At 40.3% G+C, this 22226-nt stretch overlaps 1 protein-coding gene across 1 annotated transcript in view; it reads right to left on the bottom strand.

Moving 5' to 3' along the window:
• LOC306844802 (P protein-like) overlaps positions 1-22226 on the bottom strand; it is a gene marked incomplete at its 5' end in the record, with an annotated part of 112837 nt that overhangs the window by 75222 nt on the left and 15389 nt on the right. Inside the window, 5 exons of the mRNA XM_079377175.1 lie at positions 6998-7136; positions 14642-14766; positions 17700-17756; positions 18978-19043; positions 19679-19750. Of these exons, the coding sequence (XP_079233301.1) occupies positions 6998-7136; positions 14642-14766; positions 17700-17756; positions 18978-19043; positions 19679-19750 (459 nt within the window). The remainder of the gene's footprint in view (positions 1-6997; positions 7137-14641; positions 14767-17699; positions 17757-18977; positions 19044-19678; positions 19751-22226) is intronic.

Genomic DNA, 22226 nt, shown 5'->3' with positions numbered 1-22226 from the left:
GGGTTTAATGACCTTTTTTGTTTTTCTTTACAAATTACACAGTAAGACTTTACAATAAGGTTCAGTTAGCATTAGTTAAATGTATTAGGTGTAATGGGTTAAAATTGAATGGAAAAAATATGCCTAGAGAATTTGGATATCTAGAATTAATATCTAGAAAAAGGTTAATTTCTGCATATACTAATACATAATTTCTGCATATAAAATACATTTGATCTTAGTTAGCATTAGTTTATTAACAAACATGAATTAATTGTGAATTCACTGCTATTACCAACAATAATAAAAAGTCCACTATCCATCCACTTTTTGCACTGTTCTGTTAATGAATGTGAAGTTTGTGAAATTTCAGGTGGTTTTCATCCAATTAGCCTTTTACTGATAGAATTTCTGTACATAATTTTGTGTGTATCACATATTTTGTATCTTTCACATTCCAGATTTCCCCAAATCTTTGTGAAATGTAAAGAGTATAAAACAACTGAAAATGGCCAGCTTACTGCTTACTACTTTCAATTTAATATTATTAAATTAGGATTTTTTTTGTTTGTTCTAAATAAAAAATATTTTTTTTAATTACGGTTTAAAAGTTATAAGGTCTCCTTTTCAAATGCGCTTTCTAAATAGTTTTTCTACAATAATTCTGACAACAATAATTTTGACAACATTTTGTATTGATAGAACTTATGCGATCATTTAAAAAGTCGACCCTTGTGAAATTTTTGATTCAGGTGAAAATGAGGCCTTTTAATCTTTTGCTATGTTGACTTCTGGTCTATATAAGCAAGGAGCTCAGGCCAACCTTCAGTAATATTCCCACCTATACAATAAAAGCATAAAAAATAATGTGTATTACAAAACTCCTCTTTACCTTTGCATGACCCTTCAATTCACCCTTGAGATTCTCTCTTTAAAACACACTTAAAACGTGAAGCAGCACTTGATTAAAACAGCTAATTTAATGTGCTTCACACACTAATTCATCCATCTCTGTCAGAAAGTGTGATGGTGTTGGAAATCAGTTTCGCTGACAAGATGTTTGTATGACATCAAAATTTATGGCTCCAAATAGATTGAGGTTTTTAGGCACATAGTTGTTCTTTTGGCGTGTTGCCTTTTAAATAGACTGTCAGGAAAAGATGGATCTCCTATACTTTTATAGCTACCCTTTTTCCGCTCCCTTTCTTTTTTGCACTGATACTCACACACACACATAGGGTTTTGTGTCTTAGTCATTGTGTCTGTGGTAGTGTGTGACAGAAGAGCTGCAGGGTAGAGTGGCTCCAAAGAGAGCATCTTTAATCAGCATCCGGAGCTGGAGATGAAAGATATCTATCTCGTCCTCCGAGTCTCATTCAGGGCTTTAGCTGGACACTTACGTGTACTTACTGACACACACTTTGACCATATACACCAACACATACACTAGCATACATGGAAGAAGAACTTGCCATCATAAATTATTCATAATTTACTGGTTCTCCCTAATTCTTATTTTCTCTCTCTTCATTTTTCCTTTCTAAAAATCCTACATTTAGCTCTGACTATATTCACAAATGGCATGTAAATAAATGTGCACACCATGCTTCTGAATTTGAGGGAAAAACACCTCTTAAGCAATCAGACCATACATGAAACAAATAATTATGCAAGCTACTAAACACTGGTGATGTTTAGCTATGAAACATTATGTCATCATCATATCCAATGACCTTCAGTAGCTGTTGATTCTGAAAGTCTGAACAAAAATATTTGTGTAATGTCTTTGTTGTTTTCATTTTTATTAATGTTTGTTCATGAAATGCAGGGATCCCCAAACAATTCTCTGATATCGGTTAATGGACACAATGTCATGCAGGTAAACAAATAAAAATACAATTTCTACTTTTAGTGTCCAAGTGTTTAAATTATTTTTATTTTAGCTTTTTTTATCAATTCACAAACCCACTGCAGTTATTACATTAAGCCCAGTTTGGGAAACCATGGTGTAACGTAATGTTTAATGCATTTTACAGTGTTTATATAGAAAAGAAATAGTATTTTGTTTCTCTTCTCTTTTTTATATCAATATGTTATGTTTAATGGTAAGTTTAAAACAAGTTAGATAAAATGTAATCTAAAAAGTGGTAACCTTGAGTAACCTTACAGTAGAGTACATTAACTACAGTTTTCATCATGTAATCTGTAATCAGTAATGGACTACAATTTGTAAGTAATCTACCCATTACTGCCTACTATATAGTACAGAAGTACGCATATTCGGATGTAGAGCAAGTCTGTATAATGTTCTGTTTCCTCAGTCTAGTGCCAATGCAATTTCAATTCACATCTAAGAGATTTTCATTGTCTGTTGTATTGTAAATCATCAAGTAATAGCACACCTCAACAAGCTGCACGATTTAGGCCAGAAGTATTCTTTATGCAAAGGCTCAGCTAAAGCATTGCAAGCACAGTCCTGTTGAACATATTAAATGTGTGTTCTTACGCTATGAAGACAATAACAAATCTCATAGGATGATAGAGCTAGCTTCAAATGTCTTTGCTATTGAATCTGATTTGTTATTATTCAGGTAAATGTATTTATGAGATCTAACTTGCTTAGCAACATTCTCTTCAAACTGCCCCTCCTCTGATTTAAAAGAGAAAACTAGCTGTAGAAGCAGACCGTTTATGCTAATGCCAGCTTGCGGCAATGCCGAGAACTCAATGTATACTTGAGTTGTGTTATGAAGTCCACTCAAAGGGTTAGCCGTTCAAACTGTATTCATATCCATAATCCTAAATAAGAGCTAGAAAATAACAAACACGACTACAAAAAGATAAACTGGCAGACACTCAAATACTGTCAAACAAACCGAGAGAATAAACTCCAAGACGTATACTGTGAATCTAGCCATACCACAGAGGAGGTCATGCATTGATCTCTGTCTGAATGTGAACATGAACATTTTAATCACAAGCACAAACCTGGGTCACACTGTTCCGTCTCCTCCATTAAAGTGAATAATAAATCACAAAATGTTCCCTCACCTTTTCAATCAAACCAATATTACACAAGCCTCAATGAAGACAGAACCACACAAGACTCTCTGCTTTGAGGTCACATCATAAACCTGGAGATTATTCAGCCTGCCCATGACATTGTCCATTTGGCAGGATGGAACTTTAAATTGTGTTTTCCTGCGAGTTAGGGTTTGATGGAAAGAGTTTGCTCCTAGACTCTGAAGTTCAACGAAAAAAGAAAGTCCTTGTGATTATGTTCTGTGATTATGTTAGGAAAGTACACGCCGACGTTGCAGACCTAATATTTTCTAATCACTTGCATCCACATGCATTGCTTTGTTGTACCTCCAACAGCATAAAGTAACACACAATAAGACCTGTTTCACAGTGCATACTTAAGTAGGGGTGTCACAGTATACTGATATCGATGATAACCATTTAAAAATTAAATACTGATAACATGTTAATAGTACACATACATAATATTATAAATAACCCAGTGCCAGTATCTGGTTGAGGTGGCAGTATTGCAACTCAACACTTTTTGCCACTCATCATAGAGTGGGGAAAAAGGACAACAACACCTTGTGTAGTTACTACTATCACACAAAAAAAAACATGTCTGAGAAAACAGATGAAAGAAAGACATTCTACTCGCATCTGAAAAAAGTTAGCCCACCAGTGTAGGAGTTTTTTGGATTCCAGAAAAAAGACACCCCAGTCTGTAAGAAATGCATATTTTTGTTCGCTTTTATGGTTACAAACTATTTTTCTCTCTCTCTGCCTTCCTACACTTGCATTTTAAAGGGGTCATGTGATGCTTTTTTAAAGAACATTATTTTGTGTATTTGGTGTAACAGAATATGTTGACATGCTTTATTGTTCAAATTGTTCAAGCGCAGTCTGCTCTGATTGGCCAGCTGGCACAGAGCATTGTAATTGGTCGAACACCACAAGCCGCGTCAGAAATGTAACGCCCCTTCCCATAATCGCGAGCTTAAAAATTATAGTAAAGAAAGTGTGCGATTGTGTGACCGTTTCTCTCTCTCTCTCACACACACACACACACACACACACACAAACGACGCTGCGCTGTTTAAATGGGAATTTAAATTCCCATTTAAACAGTCAATAGCAAATACTTAAACTAATAACAAAACATACAGTCGCTGATTCAGAAGCACCAACAGATTGTCGAAGCAAAGTCAGAATGACCTCCTCTCTTTGGTTCAGGAAAGGTAGTCCATACAAGTGAAGTGACATTCATCCAAGTATGGTGACCCATACTCGGAATTCGTGCTCTGCATTTAACCCATCCAACGTGCACACACACAGCAGTGAACACACACACACCGTGAACACACACCCGGAGCAGTGGGCAGCCATTTTATGCTGCAGCGCCCGGGGAGCAGTTGGGGGTTCGGTGCCTTGCTCAAGGGCACCTCAGTCGTGGTATTGAGGGTGGAGAGAGCGCTGTACATTCACTCCCCCCACCTACAATTCCTGTCGGCCCGAGACTCGAACCCGCAACCTTTGGATTACAAGGCAACTCTCTAACCATTAGGCCACGACTTCCCAGAATGCGTTGCTGTACTGTTGTAAGTAATCTTAATGATTGCTAATTGCATTTACTTTCGGAAGGCCAAATAAAGAGCTTTTGCTTTCACCTAGAAACAATAGACTGTAAAAAAAAGAATCCTTCCATTATAGAAAAGTGAAGCGAAAACATCTCTGTATGGCCGCTGCCATTGTGAGTAAATGACGTCATTTGGAGCCGGAGTCTGCGCAGTAGAGTCGTGAGGCGGAGCCGCAGAACCAAACTCCCGCAGACCCAATCAACCATAACGACACGCCCCGTTTTTATAGCATCAAATTATTATTATTAATTGTATTGGAAGTGTAATTATTTTTTTTGTTATGACTCTAGTCCCATTCGTTTACATGGAGTGGGCGGGGTTTATGACCTGTACTGCAGCCAGCCACCAGGGGGCGATCAAAGAGCCCGCAGCTTCAGTTTTCACGACATGTGAGACACACTTGCTATAAACACACAGCGGCTGTGTCCAAAATCAGGGTCTGCATCCTTCGGAGTACTCATTTGAAGGATGTTACGTCACAGCGCCGCGACGAAGGCTGTCCAAATTCGTAGGATCCTTCAAATGCGGCCCACAAATACGTCCTCCTTTTCCCCGAATTGGAAGGATGGGTGTGGTGGATCCTTTCCCGTCCTACCTATCCCATAATTCTTTTCGGCAGAGCGTAATGGCGGACGAAGCGAGCGGTAGCGGAGTGGGAGAGGAGTTTCTCTGACAAAACAAGCTAAAGTTTATGCTTCGGCTCAATTAATTTGTAGGAGAAATTAGTAGAATACTTAAAAACAAATAAAAATAGGCTATAATGGCTTACCTGGATGTGACTGTCTTGTAGTCTGATATAAAAAACTCTCCGACAACGAGCAAAGAAAGTATTTAATTTATTTAATTGCTTTATTTCTTCCAAAAGAATTAAAATGAGGAGAATAACTCTTTGTTTGTCCATTTTCCCGCTTCTTGCTTGGCGCTGTCACGGTTGCTAGGCGACAGGATATGAGCAACGGGTAAGGGAGGGAACTGAAAGAAGGGTAGGCTGTCCAAATTCACAAACACCGACTTCCGGGTTTTGCGGACGTCGGAGGATCCCTCCTCCTTCAACCGGGTAGGAAGGATCCTAAGGAGGATGCAGACCCTGAATTTGGACACAGCCAGCGTCTCCCTGACATGGCTGCATCAACACTACTGTGGTTACTACAGTTACTGAAACCACTTCTTTCTTTGCCTGAACATTTGGGCTGCATTATGCAAATATTTCCACATCTTGACGTCAAGACGTGGGGGGCGTGTTTGAACGAGCCGTTTTAGGGGGGCGTGGCAGAGTCTTAACTTTGATAAAGAATATTTCTTTGGTTTTGAGACTTTAGTCTTTGCAACTTCAGGAATCTTATCTATGCACAATCAGCTTGTAACACTCCAAAGAGAAAGGAAAACTTGAAATCTCATCATATGAACCCTTTATGTGTGATTCATTTGCCAAACAAGAGAAAACCCAAAATAAACAAAGGTAACAATGAATTTGCATTATATATTAAATATATTGAATGGTAAAACTTTATTTTAAGGTGTCCTTGTTACACGTTACATGTACTATGATAATAACCTTACATAAATTATTTATAATTACTTGACAGTAACCTTAAGCCAAACCCTAATCCTAGCCATATATTAAGTACATGTATTTAATTATTATTACTCAGTACTTACATGTATAATTACAATGTCACAAGGTCACCTTAAAATTAAAGTGTAACCTATTGAATGTTTTAAATATCTAATTTACTACAAAGAATTAGATATTTACACTCAAGTGGTCATATGATAAATAAAACTGCCTAAATTATGTTGATTTAGTCAGATTTACTGATGTGCAATGTGTGAATACCTTGCATGCCGTTTTCACAAAGTATGTGAAACAGGGGAGATACTGTGAGTAACAAGTCTACTGCAGCCAAACATATCGCATATCCTTAGTTGAAAATTGTTGGTCTCAGGGTTTGTACACAATGATTGTAACAGGTTTGCAGTTTAGTTTTAACTGAAGTTAAAAGATTTCAACTCTGCTGAGAGAAACAGAGCGAGAGAGAATTTGGCAGAGTGTAGCTAAAGCTGGCAAGAAGTATTCCTACATAATTAATAGTCTGAGGTGTAAGACAGGATGCCATGGTGCTTTAGCCTTGAGTAGATAGTGACAGCATGTTTTGGCACAAGGCTATCATTCTATGCCAGAAAAATGCTCGGTCACATGCTTGTGTCTGTGTGTTTTTGTTTATTTGTGCAGTCATGTATAATTTGTCCAACAAGTTCCCCGAGACATTCTCAGCAGGCACACGACAGCAGCACAATATCCTTTCACCCGTGAATAACCCAGCATCAAATAAGAACAGTGGGAATTAATTACATACTTTTTTACGCAGATCCTGGTTGGATACGATGATGACATTGGGTGGATCTCCAACAGCAGTGGCAGCTCCTCCGATATTGGTGAAGATGACCTCGGCAATCAGGACATGCCTGGGGTCCAGATTAAGCACTTCACATAACCTAATGTACAGACGACATCACAAAACCTGATTAGGACTGATGTTCCTTGAACATCAATGCAATGCAAACATGTTAGATTCAAGATTCAATATTTTTATTTGTCACATACACAATTATACAGGGTATAACCAGCAGTGAAATGTATGTCAGGTCCACTCCAAGGACAGTGCAATTATATAGAATACAAATATTAAGAAAAAGAAAAGTAGAAAAAATAAGAGGAATAAAATAAAATAAGAGATAAAAAAAATATATAAATATAAATGTGCAGGTCAGTACAGGTCAGTATATTGTCCTTTACATTTACCTTTCTTGGAGACATAGAGTGATCTCCAAGAAAGGTAAATGCGCACTAGTAATTTTTTGAGAAAATAATGTGCTTTTTTCTTTCTAATCCATCATAGTTTCATGATTTGTTTTGTCTGGTAGAACATAAAACATGCAAAAAACACACACAGAATACCTTCCCATTAGAAAAAAGTACTATATTTAAAATACCTTTATTTCATACTAAGTATAGTTAAAATCTATTCATATATTTACTGACATGACTACTTCTGCACAATTAAAGTACATTAAGTTCAAAATTAGTTGTTCCAATTTAGTAGACTTTAAGTATACCAGTTTAGTAAATTAAAAGTACACTTGCGGGGTAATTTTATGGAAATGTATTTGTAGTATACTTAGCATGAAATAAACGCATTTCAAATACATTTTAGTATACTTATTTTTCACTAGGGTTAACAACCACATTGCAACAACATGGCAACCACTGCAATATCCTAGCATTGTAGCTTTTGTAGTTTTACACAGACTCATATGTTTTACCATAAAACATGGCGAGGGCAGGACATGATTCATCAGCAGCAAAACTTTAAGCTGAGAAGCTTTTTGGTTTTGTCAGATCGGCCGGGCTCCATCACCAATCCATCACAGCGATCTCTGTCACCTGAGTTTTGAATCACACCACCTGCACCTCATCAGCACCCAATCAAACCCGCACTACATAAGCACACACGCCACTCCAGTTCATTGTCCGATCTCGACAATTCAAAGTGGACTCTCTCAGCTCTTCGCTGTTACTCACCTGATACCTACCTGCTAACGTGCTTATCTCCTGCTCCTCTCCTTCGTAGTTCCTCCATGTCTCCCTCATCTGTCTTCCTCCAGCAATCATCCTCCATTGTCTCCATCGTCCGTCTGGGGTGTGTGCTGCCTTCAGTCCTCCACGAGTTCCTGGCAAGATATAACATCCATCAGTATATCCTTTCTGCTTCACCAACAACCTCAAGTCTCTACTCACTGTCATACTGCCATATATTCCTCTGCTGAATCAATAAACATCCTGCATTATTTACTAATCCTCTGTGTCCAGACCACTTCTGTTACAGAAGATTGGACCAACTACAAAGTGATTCAGCATGAGCCAACCGGACCCTTTCCAGGAACTCGTGGATCATCTCTGACGAGTTCTCACTCCTGCACCTCCTCCATCACCACCAGTCACTTCTTCACCACCGGTAATCGCCAGTCCCATGGCCAAACCAGCGCCCTTCTCTGGTGGGGCTGAGGAGTGCAACGGTTTCCTGTTACAATGTTCACTCTCCATTGAGATGCAACCTTACTTATATCCCACAGAAAAATCCAAGATCACGTTCATCGTCTCTCTCCTTTCCGGCAAGGCGCTTCAGTGGGCTGAGACGATCTGGGCTCAATCGGGTAATGTTACCCATTCATTTGATAACTTTGTCGCTCATTTCAAAGAAGTTTTCGGAAGACCCTCTGGTGATACCTCCATTAGTGACCAGCTGTACCATTTCCGACAGGGGTCCCTGTCCATCAATGAGTATGCCTTAAAATTTCGAACCCTTGCCGCTGCCAGTGGATGGAATGAGCAATCGCTGATAACCACCTACCGTCAAGGTTGGAGCCCAGATTATGTCTACAACTGGCTGGTTATGATGACACCTATGGCCTGGAAAGTCTGATTCAATTCTCTATTCGCTGCTCCACACGCATACAATCATGTTTCGAGGAACAAGCCATGCTGAACCGTTGCACTCGCTCACTATGTCACCCAGAGACCAACCATCCTCCAGAACCAGTCTCAGAACCCATGCTGACCGACAATATGCGACTGTCATCCGCTGAGCGGCAGAGGCGACTCATGAGAGGACTCTGCCTGTACTGTGGAAATTCAGGGCATATGATCTCCACATGCCCCACTCGACATCCACGATTGTTGGTGAGTGCCATTCAACCTGTCCCACACAATATTAAACCCCTCACTATAATGATAATGCTTATTGCACCCAACGTCTCCATTCCAGTCCATGCCCTTCTCGACTCAGGTTCGGCCGGGAGCTCAAGATCCCCACAACCCATAACTCCAAAATCTACCAGGTCCACTCAGTAACCGGGAAACCTCTCAGTCGGCACAACGTCAGTGTAACAAAGTTCATAGAATGGGAAGAAGGAAGTGGGAACTGGCAAACATTTTAAAGACAATTTAATAAATAAAATAAACACAAAAGTACTATGGCAGTCCCTCGCGGACGACTACCGCACACAAAACACAAAATAAAGTCCAGGCCTGGTCCTCTCTCGTCTTCCACTGTCGTCACTCCTCCTTTTATCCTTCCGGAGCTCCTCAATGGGACTCGAGACCGGTGAGTGGCGCAGACAGTCGCTCATTATTATTAACTCCACCGGCCTCGCTCCGTTCCCACGGCTCTCCGCCCCGCCCTACTCACTACAGTCAGACTCCTAGCTGGTCCCATACACCTTCGAGTGGATCTCCTGCACGAAGAAGATCTACATTTGCTGGTTCTGGAGGAACCCACCACGGATATCATTCTCGGCAGACCCTGGTTTGCACTTCACAAACCCCAAATATCCTGGCGCTCAGGAGACGTCCTGAAGTGGGGTAACCAATGCTTTCCGGGCCGGTTTTCCTCACCTAACTCAACCTCCCCGACGAGACGAACAGACCCTGTCCCTTAATTCCACGTCCATTGAAAGCCCCATCGAAAAACAATCCGTGGACATCCCGAGCTGTTACTCCCACTTCAGTGATGTCTTTTGCCTGAAGAAGGCCTCACAATTGCCACCTCACTGGCCATGGGACTGCGCGATAGATCTGTTACCGGGTGAGTCAGTGCCCAAAGGGAAGGTCTACCCATTATCACTCCCAGAGCAGAAGGCCATGGAGGAGTATATTGAAGAGGCTCTTAAGCAAGGCTACATCCGCCCTTCCACGTCCCCTGCTGCTTCCAGCTTCTTCTTCGTCGCCAAGAAGGACGGAGGCTTGCGGCCTTGCATAGACTACCGGGACCTTAACAACATAACAGTCAAGTTCCGTTTTCCCCTTCCTCTCATTCCAGCAGCCTTGTAACATCTCCGTGATGCCACCATCTTCACCAAACTCGACCTCCGCAGCGCGTATAACCTCATCCAGATATGTGAGGGGGACGAATTGAAAACAGCTTTTGTGACCCCTACTAGGCACTATGAATATTTGGGGATGCCGTATGGCCTAGTCAATGCCCCCTCCGTATTCCAAGACTTCATGCATGAGGTGCTCCGAGAGTATCTACACCGCTTCGTCCTAGTTTACATTGACAATATCCTCATCTACTCTTGGAGACTGGCCGAACATCACCACCACCAAGATGCTTCTACAACGGGGGTAGGAGCTATATTATCCCAGCAGCAGGGGAAACCCGCAAAACTCCATCCATGTGCCTTATTTTCATGGAAACTCAGCCCGGCGGAACGCAACTACGATATCAGCAACAGAGAACTCCTCGCCATCAAACTCGCCTTGGAAGAGTGGAGACATTGGCTGGAGGGGGCCCAACATCCTTTTACCGTATTTACTGATCACAAGAATCTGCAGTATCTGAAGGAAGCAAAGAGGATCAATCCACGTCAGGCTCGCTGGGCATTATTCTTCACCCACTTCAATTTCTCCATCTCGTATCGCCCAGGACCCAAGAACACCAAAACGGATGCCCTGTCCCGCCTCTTTGCTCCCGAAGATAATGAAGAAGTCACGAAATCCATCATCCCAGAAAGAATGTTTGTCAGTCCCATCCAGTGGAATCCCGAATCCGCTCCCTCTTCCAATGCCTCCACTGCCACTCCGCCGGGCTGTCCTCCAGGTGCACAGTATGTCACACGGACTCAACACACTCCCCTCATTCACTCTGTGCACTCATCACTGGGCACTGGCCCCGCTACTGGTGGCCCAATATGGCTAGGGATGTGAGAAGGTTTGTCCAGGGTTGTGAAGAGTGTGCAATCTCCAAAAGTCCTCGCCATCTTCCAGCAGGCAAGCTCCTCCCGCTGCCCGTTCCCAACTGACCATGGTCACACCTAGGGGTTGATTTCATCACTGACTTGCCAGCCTCTAATGGTAACACATGCATCCTGGTTGTCGTGGATCGATTCTCCAAGTCCTGCCGACTTGATCCCCCTCAGAGGTTTGCCCACGGCAATGGAAACAGCTGAACTGATGTTCAACCATGTCTTCAGGTATTTCGGCCTCCCCGAAGACATAGTGTCAGACAGAGGCCCCCAATTTAATTTAATTAATTAATTTGTTTTTATTTGTCACATACACAATTATACAGAGTATAACCAGCAGTGAAATGTGTGCTCTGCATTTAACCCATCCAAGTGTACACTCAGTAGTGAACTCGGAGCAGTGGGCAGCCAACGCTGCGGCGCCCGGGGAGCAGTTGGGGGTTCGGTGCCTTGCTCAAGGATCTCACCTCAGTCGTGGTATTGAGGATGGAGAGAGTGTTGGTTATTCACTCCCCCCACCTACAATCCCTGCCGGACCTGATACTCTCCCGAGTATGGAATAGCTTCTTCAAACTCCTAGGTGTGACCGAAAGATTATCGTCTGGTTACCACCCTCAGACAAACGGGCAGACGGAGAGGAAGATCCAAGAAATCGGATGCTTCCCGCAAACCTTCTGCCATTGGCACCAGGACTCTTGAAACCAGTTCCTTGGCTGGGCCGAGTACACCCAAAACTCCCTTCGTCAGCCTGCTACTGGACTCACTCCCTTCCAGTGCATGCTCGGCTTCCAGCCACCCATGTTCCCCTGGTCTGGGGGAACCCTCGGATGTCCCGGCGGTGGATTACTGGTTCCGAGAGAGCGAGAGAGTGTCTGGGACGATGCACACTTCTGCATCTGCAACGAGCTATCCGCAGGCGCAAAGTGACAGCAGACCTTCGTAGGTCCAATGCTCCTCCCGACCAACCAGGACAGAAGGTCTGGCTGTCCACAATGGACATCAAGATGCGCCTGCCTTGCAAAAAGCTCGCTCCCAGATTCGTTGGCCCCTTCACCATTCTGAGACTGATTAACCCGGTCACCTTTCAGTTAAATTTACCAGCACATTACAGAATTAATCCCACCTTCCATGTTTCCCTCCTGAAACCTCATCAATCTCCTGACTCCACAGAGCCCAGCCTGAGTTCGGAACCCCCTCTCCCGCTGATTCTGGAGGATGGAGCCATCTACGAGGTCAGAACAATCCTGGATTCCCGACGCCGTGGTGGTCAGCTGGAATACCTTGTGGATTGGGAGGGGTACGGCCCAGAGGAGAGGTTGTGGATTCCCAAGGACGACATCCTGGACCCAGCTCTCATCACTGACTTCCATACTAATTTCCCCGATCGACCAGCACCCAGACCCAGAGGTAGACCACCACGTCATCGGGTCCCTCAGCCCTCTGGAGCGGGCCGTGGAGAGGGGGGTAATGTCACAGATCGGCCGGGCTCCATCACCAATCCATCACAGCGATCTCTGTCACCTGAGTTTTGAATCACACCACCTGCACCTCATCAGCACCCAATCAAACCCGCACTACATAAGCACACACCCCACTCCAGTTCATTGTCCGATCTCGACAATTCGAAGTGGACTCTCTCAGCTCTTCGCTGTTACTCACCTGATACCTACCTGCTAACGTGCTTGTCTCCTGCTCCTCTCCTTCGTGGTTCCTCCGTGTCTCCCTCGTCCGTCTTCCTCCAGCAATCATCCTCCATTGTCTCCATCGTCCGTCTGGGGTGTGTGCTGCCTTCAGTCCTCCACGAGTTCCTGGCAAGATACAACATCCATCAGTATATCCTTTCTGCTTCACCTACAACCTCAAGTCTCTACTCACCGTCATACTGCCATATATTCCTCTGCTGAATCAATAAACATCCTGCATTATTTACTAATCCTCTGTGTCCAGACCACTTCTGTTACAGGTTTGTGCTCAAGTTTATTTATTAACACTGAATTTCAAGCAAATCTAAAGATAAGCTAATCAGTTTCCCTGCTAAATTCCCTGTTAACGAAAAGCTGAACCCTCTAATATCTCAAATTCGTTCTTTAACGAGTGTGTGTGTGTGTACTGTGTCTCTGAACCCAGAAGCCCCAAAGGTGTTTGAAGATGCAATTGGTGATGCATAATCAAAAAAAAGGAGTAATTTTTCACCACCAGTGTCATGAAAACGCTGAGGCTGCGCTTAAAAATTTAATGGCTGTGTGAAATATAGATTTATTTAATCCTACTACACAAGAGATTTTTTTTTATGTCTACACAAGATGATACGAATTTGACAGATGAAATTTGCAGAAGGATGAAAATACAAATAAAAGTATCCTTGCTAAAAAAAAAATGCTTTGTTGGCTTTTTTTAGCAGGGATGAGACATGAAACACTATATTACATGATGCCTAATTGCTTCATAGCACATGTCCTTTGAAAGAACAGGGTGTCCTAAACATTACTAAATAAATGATTTATAAATGATTCTGTACATCAGGATACAAAACATATAAAAGACTTGAGAACACAAATATAATGTGCACGGGCACCAATGAATCACACTGAGAGACAATGTGTAGCGGTGAAAAGATGGAAGAAAATAAGCTCAAATGGAGCTGAAAAGAGCAATGAGGTGGGACGTTCATGGCGTGGAGATATGACTTATTGAATCCTCATATAAATCTAAGCACAGACTGACAGAGAAATTCTTGTCCAGAGAAAAGCCAAGGGTTTTTGGAATCTTTTTTATTTCTTTATTCATTTTTTAATTTATTTATTTTTTGTAGTAGTTCAGCTGAACAAACTTCTTTACAAAGACCTATTTGAGAAATGTTCATGAAGTTCAATGCAAGTTAAGCTCTATTAATAGCATCTGTGGCATGCTGTCACTTACCAAAGAAATTGATTTGTCCGTCGATTCATAAAAATAAAAGAAAGTCAAGTTTTACAGCAAAGCACTTACAATTAATGTCTATGGGGAAAGGCATTCTGAGGAGTCTCACATGTAGATTGTATAAATATTGTGGCGTCAACATCAGAACATTGTATTTTAATGTTTATTCCAGTGTGATTACTTGTCACATAGACTTACTTACTAAACAGGGTTAAAAAAGTAGTCAAAAGAGATATTAAGAGAGAAAGAGACTCTGTTTCAGGAAGAGAGACCATTACCTGATTGTAACAGGGGTGAAGAGCATCATGGTTGTTACATTATCAAGAAAGGCTGACAGAACGGCCGCAATTAGGCACAGAATGATAATCATGGGCCACACTCTTCCTCGCGATAACTGATACGCCTGTGTGGAGACATACAGAACACTGTTGGGAATACTTCATTATTGGTTTACAAAGTCAGGTTTTTCTCGTAACTTCACATTAATGAAAACTAACTGGGTCAAAAATAAATTAAACCCAAAAATCGCTTGCCTTTGTTTATAAACAAAATCATATGCTCAAAACATTCTCCAGTGGAATGGAGAGATTTAACAGCGCCTCAAAGACAGAGAATCAAGAGCAGTCCTCTGAGAGGGTCTCAGAACACAATGTTCAAAAGTGAATTTAATGAGGAATTCAGTCTAAAAACTGACACGGATCTATAGTGTTTTTGCTCATTCAGGGTTTAGCGCTAAAAGAATGTTCATGCCTGAAAAGAAAAGAATCAAAAAAACAAAAGCCCTCCACTTTAAGAGCCTGTCGCTATGGAGACATTATCAGGCTGTCTGGAATCATTCTAATCAAGTGGTAATGCATGGGTGTTGTAACCCACCCATTATGTCACTGTTTCCTGAATAAAAAAGATGCTAACTGACAAATAAACAAAGAGTAAAGGCCCGTTCACACAAAGGATGATAACTATAATGCTAACGATAAAGATAGAATAAGGGATTCTATATCACAACTGTGAATGGCACAAAGGAACGATAGCATTTTTTCTTCCAGCTGATGAATGTTGAAAATATTGACAGCTGATCAGAATTCATCCTCTTGAACATTTAACCTATTATGACCTAGTATGCCCTTTTTTACAATATGTAATAACTCTCATGTTTCCCCAGAATGTGTCTGTGAAGTTTCAGCTCAAAATACCCCACATATCATTTATTATATAATTTTGAAAATGCCTTTTTGAGTGGAAGCAGAAACACGCTGTTTTCATGCATGTCTATTTAAATGCAAATGAGCTGCTGCTCCCCACCTCCTTTTCCAGAATAGGGCTGTGCCTTTACAGCTCATTCCTCAGATACTCTGCTAAAAAACATTTGTTTGGTTTTGATTATCATGTCTATCGCGCTGAAATCATGCATTTTAAACCATATTAGTTTAAACTTCTGATATACGGTTTTCTGAGTGCACACATCCGAGGCACATGCACAGAAAGCATCTGTCACACAGCCCGTGAGTACTAAACTAAATTCTCTTTCATGTTTTATTGCGCTTAAACTGTCAAATACACAAAAGTTTACAAAACACACGAGTTACAAGAACTGTTGGTTATGTCTGTGAAGGTGAACAGCCGGAAATAATATTAGATCTATATTATATATATTAGATCTGTGTGGAAGCAGCACAATATACAGTAAATAAATCTATAAATCCAATGCTCTCTTGTCTCCTTTGAGGCTGGGACTCTAAATAGTGTTTTGTGCTCGTCAGTGCCACCAAAGACAGAACAATTAGCATGCTTTGCTCGAACTTTCGACATGGCGTTAGCCGTGGGTGCAAACGTGCAAATTAAGGGGCGGTAATATTATTAATAAAGGGCTCGTTTTTTCACAAACTTGCAGAGAAATGCTTCAAAGAAATTACTGGGTTGTTCTTTTTCAAGTTTTCTAGGTTGGTAGATGCACCGGGGACCCGATTATAGGGAAAGGGAAGTGGTGTGTGGCCAAGTATGGTGACCCATACTCGGAATTTGTGCTTTGCATTTAACCCATCCAAGTGTACACACAGGAGTGAACATACACTCGCAGCGGCACCCGGGGAGCAGTTGGGGATTCGGTGCCTTGCTCAAGGGTCTCACCTCAGTCGTGGTATTGAGGGTGGAGAGTGTGTTGGTTAGTCGACTCGAACCCACAACCTTCGGGTTACAAGTCCAATTCTCTATCCACTAGGCCACGACTGCCCTAGATTTTTTTTTTTTTTTTTTTTTTTAAAGGGAAAGGGGGGAAAGGGTTAGGCCCTTATACACAGCACTTATATTATAGCACTTAAACACAGAAAAGGTCAGATAATCATGATATATCACCTTTAAAGTGGCAGATGACATAACTGCAGAGCACGTTTATAATAAACAGAACATTACTGTGCATTGGTGGGGACACTAATATTGTTATCGTTATAGCTATCATCCTTCGTGTGAACGGGCCTTAACCACACAAGACTACACATACGGATAGAATAAGCTTGATTTTTTATTTCAAGGGAAAATGCTTTATGCTGTCTTGAGATGGTGTTCAATCAAAAGGGTTGTTTCTATGGCAATATTTTAATTTGTGGAAAATGTCCTCGTCCAGAACCCTCTTAATATTCATGAATGGGATGAGAGGACTTAGGCATGTGTCCTCATAATGTCCAGAGCACATCTATAATGTTCCAACAGGTCTTTTACAACAGTCCACAGAATCCCTGAAAATAAGGAATGGGATATTTATCCAATGAAGCTCATCCGAAAATTTATTTTTAGGCTTTCATTAAATCTAACCCATTTTCTTCACGATTTATAAACGTTTGCATCATTTTACAAATATTTGTTCCATCTGATTCCTTTTCACATCTCTATTGGGGCTTGATATTACCCCATAAATTTCATCTAAAAAAAACATTTGTGGGGTTCTCATCACTTTGCGTGAGAGTGAATGATTTTCAGGGCAGCTATCATAATAGCTCTGCTCCTTTGCCACAAAGCTTACTGGGAAAAGTAGCATGATGGGATTATATTGACTGAATCAAAAATAGGGACAACAATAATGTAAAATGAAAGCATATCAGACTGAATGTCCACACGCTACCTTGTTGTTGCTGACTAAATATTAGTAGTTATTTGTATCTGTAAGTATGTAAGGTAAAAATGTATATAATATGATATGTTAAGGTGGGTGGGGATAGATTGAGACGACTAATTTTAGAGAGAATATAATTAAATAATTATCTCAAAAACCAAGACTTAAGCAGACCTCTGCTAAACAAATCACAAACAAGCATATGCAACATAATGATTGAGAAAACTCACTTTCACTGCACAGTAATCAAAGAAACCGGTCTCAGAGAATATTGCCACCAGTATCATCTGAAAGTAAACAGGAAGGGTTAGAAGACCTGAACATTTCTTGGTTTCTATTTTTAGTGCATCTGCCACATGTGTCGCTATAAAATCACATTATGTCTCAAATACCACACGGTCTCTCACTCAATTTCATGCCACATATATATACTTCTCTGATTTTTTGTTTTTTTTTTGCCCTGAGATAGACATCTTCGAAATATAGAAAATCAATAAAGTGAAACATCAATATTTCTGAGTTTATTAAAGCAAACATTTCTAATGTAAAATGGCTCTCAGTCTCTTTCATAGTCAGTCTTTAAAATTGACAGATGCTGTGATTCATTTTTCTATCATCAGTCTCTGATTTTCTGTTATGCTTTTCCTCAAATACTCCTACATGTAGTCTTCTGGATGAGGGCTGATTGAATGTATTTGTTTCCATGGAGACAGACACTGAACAAACAGAGATCTTGAAAAGGGTGGCACTTCAGCAATAATATTAGAGAGGATGTGTGTTTTTAATGTGTATTCATATTTTTTGGTCACACTGTGTTGCATTAACATGTAAAATATGGACTAATGACACGTGCAGACCACCAGCCACACCTAGCAAGCATTTCAACTGAGTGTTCTGCTGCATAGTAAGTGCAATGCAAGAATTCGTTCTAAAAGAAGCACTAGGTTAACAGCACATTAAAGAAAGGTGCCCCACTAAGTGCCTGGCAGGCTGACCAGCCTGAGAGACCAATATGGGTTGGGGTTAAGGGTTGGATTAGGGGCTTTGTCAGACTGTCAAGCACTTAGCAGGGCAACTTTCTCCAACAGGCTGGTTAAAGCATCTCATTACACCAGGTTTAATGCTGTCTGAAAGAATTAAACAACTAGATTTTATCTGAAGAAGACATGATGGCGCTTGCAAGATTTGGCTTCCATCTGTGGTAGTTTTTCCCCATTTAATCACAAAGTTTCACCTAAATTTAACTGCACACATCTTTTTAACAAGTCACACGATCTGAGATATATGCTCATGGCACAACCAGAGCACTGTTTTTTATGAATAACAGTAATAATGCTAAAATAGCAAGCACCACTAATAAATTAGTTTTTTCCTTTTTTACTTTTTTCATTTGAAAAAGCCCTGCTGTGAGTTTATATTTAATATATTTCTCTGGAATCCTGCTACTCACGTTGACTGAGTAAAAAAAGCTGCTGGAGAGCTTATAGACCTGTTAGAATTATGCTTACCATTCCAAACAGCAATGCAAGAGTTTCATAGTCAATCCATTCTACAACAGTCTTCAGACTCGGCCTCTACAGTAAAAAGACAGTGGGATGAAGTAGTCATCATCTCCTTCCTCAGATACAAAAGAACATTTTCACATCCTAGTCTTAACTGAGTTTTCTGAATTGTTGAAATAACTGCATCAATTACCATACCATTTTGGCCTACATACTGTATTCTGTTTACTGGGGTATTTACCAACCAGTTCATAAAGTTTTTAGTTAAAAAAAGACACTTGAGATTACAGAGCTATGGGTTTTTTAAAGGGCACTCCATCTATCAAACAGACAGACGTGCACTGAGTAATTTTACTCGCGCTCAAATAACGTACTTATCTCCAATTTCTGGAATACAATAACTAATACATAGAGCCACAATGAGAAAGCAAGATTTTAGCACATTAGGGTAAATCAGTGCAATTACCACTAATATCCCATTTATGTGAAATAGCCTGGTTAGTTAATTGTGTAAATGTCGGTGTCTTTTATCATATATATATATAATATTCTGAAGCTCGTAATTTGAATTTGCCACGATTTATTATTTATCCAGACTTCTGCACATGACAGAATGTTGCTTTGCTCTTAAGTCCCAGAGTCCAGCTCTTGACACAATGTACGCTATCTTCATCAGAACAGAATAAATAGCATTCTCTAAAACTTACATCTCCAATGAAAGCCAGTGCTGCCAGAGCAGCCAGGGATCCTAACATTGCAGCCAGAGTGCGGTGAACAATCTGCAAACACAGATGCAAAATTTTTACTCACAACTGGAATACTATATATTTTGGCAATTTTACTATAAACCTGGTCATATATTAATGGGACAATGCAACACAAACTAGATTTGTGGTATGGGATCACTAAGATGTTCTGAGTGTTTTTGGCATGTTGCTATGCTGTTGCCAGGATGTCGTAAGTGGATGCTTACTTCCCCATGTCTTTATTATGTTATGGTCCTTCTTACATTGAAAGCCATTGTGGTTTTCTCACCATTTTGTCACCCGCCAGGCAAAAATCATAAATCTGATTGCTTAGAAAAGTAATAGCACAACTCATCTTAACAAGCTGTGTGATATGAGGTATCATTCTCGCCCGTAGCACAAAACTTTGCATCAGCACATGTAATAGCGATGCTTTCTTTAGCAAACACTATTAAATATGTCAAATATAAGGCTGTGTAACAGACTTTGGACAACCAAACAAATCTGCTCATTCAAAATGCCAATTATCCCTCTTCCCCACACTTAATTTGTGTTTGATCCACCTAATTTCTTAAATTAAATTCATTCTGACCCTTTTATGCACTCTTATAATCAAATGACAAATACAGATTCATGATATATGCGTCAGTCGACAACGTCTCTGGTTTTCTGCTCTTCAATCAGCCTCTGGACTAAAAGCGCAGTCTTAAAGTGCACTGTCGGAAATCAACATCTTCAGCATCTGTTTTCCTGACGAGAGCCCTTGACTGGAACACCTGAATCAAACTTTGTCTGATGCACCTCTTTCTGTGTCATGTGCCAAGATGGAGCAGTCATTACAAGAGCGTGTAATCAGCTAGAAGAGCCAAAGAAGGGCAATGAGTACATAACATGCAGGCTAACAGCTAATGACTCCAGTCTCGAAGGAGCAAGTAATCTGTGTCAGTCCGACAACTTCCCTGAGGGGGAGGAACACTTGGTGCAATGTTGTGATTGTAAGTCTAAAACAGGTCATTAAGATAAATTGTTGAACACTGCTTTCTGAGCAGAATTAATCAGCAACATGGATATACATTGTGCTGCTTTGCATAAGAAAGCATCCGCTGAGACTAATGTTTCTCTGTTTTGTTGTTTAACCAATTACTCTCAATTATTGTAATGTTAGTTTTATACTCAAAGACCCCCAGTAACTGAGAAACTGCAACTCTAGTCTAATTTAAGAATAATCTATCAGCCATTATTAAAATGTTTACAAGATATCTGCAATTAGATTGTGAAAATACATTATTCATGAATCTTTTAAGGCATATTAATATTTATAAGTATATCATACTGTTATATATCTCAGATTTTAGGTTTTGCCCTCTCTCGGGGCAAATGAGTTTTAGCTATCAGAGCTGCTGATGAAACTCACCATCTGAGCCCTTTTATTCAAAGTAGTTTTCAGAGTGCTGATTCTAGATCAGTTCGGAGGATTATCACTAAGCTGCTGTGCAATGCAGATAGGAAGAACAGGCCCAGGTCAATACAACAAATGCTTCCTTATTTACAATGGAGGCCAAATGTCTGAGAAAAACAAACTTCTGTGGAATCTGTAATGCTAATCAAGTCTATTGTAACTTGGAAATAAACAAAGTTTTAGAATTTGCAAAGATTTTAAACCAACATAAAATGAAGAAATATTTAGGATTCTGCACTTTGGTCACTAATTAAACCAGCCGTGTGAACTACTGTGTAAAAAATTATTATTATGACAGGTATTCTTGCTTCCACTGAATGACAAGACTCTTTTGAAGATCACAAATTATGCTCAAGATCATTAGGTTTTATACAAAATCTCTGGTGTTACTGTCAAGACACAAGACTTCATTTAAAAGTTTACTTTTTTCCCCACTAAAATTGCTATGCTGATAATGTCATTTGTAAATCAATTTTGACTAATTCTATTTATTTATTTTTTTAACTAGTGGTCTAGTGCTATAGTATATCATCTAATTCAGCAATTTATTAAAAGCTGATTATGAAGGCACAGTCTGGGCAGCTACACCTTCCTTCTGGTGCATACACGCATGCATTTGGCTACATTACTTGCGTTTAGATCAATACATGAGAAGCAGCAATATTTTAATTAGTAATGGTGGCTGTATTTCCTAGTATTAAAAATCAAGATCAAAAAGTTAGAGACACATTTAGACTAAGATAGACTGTATGAGCAAGTGTTGTTTAGGTGTTATGGTACTTCTACTAAAATGTCATGTTGTGTTATGTGAGATGAACAGACAGAAAAATGAACAGACTGCACTCAGTTGGACAGCAAAGCTATTGTGTTTTTCTAACACTTTTTGATGATTTCTAAAAAGCCTGGGAACTAGTTCATATACATATTTGACTGAAGTTGTACTATTTTCTCTTAAAGTTGTAATGAGTTCAAATGTAATAGTAAATATAATATAATATAATATAATGCAGTCTTCAACCATGTTTGATGAACTTCACCTGTAAGGATTTC

Source organism: Barbus barbus (assembly GCF_936440315.1).
Source record: "Barbus barbus genome assembly, chromosome: 25".
In the NCBI taxonomy this organism is placed as follows: domain Eukaryota; kingdom Metazoa; phylum Chordata; class Actinopteri; order Cypriniformes; family Cyprinidae; genus Barbus; species Barbus barbus.
The sequence above is the reverse complement of the archived record's forward strand: the minus strand, read 5'-3'. Positions and strand labels throughout refer to the sequence as shown.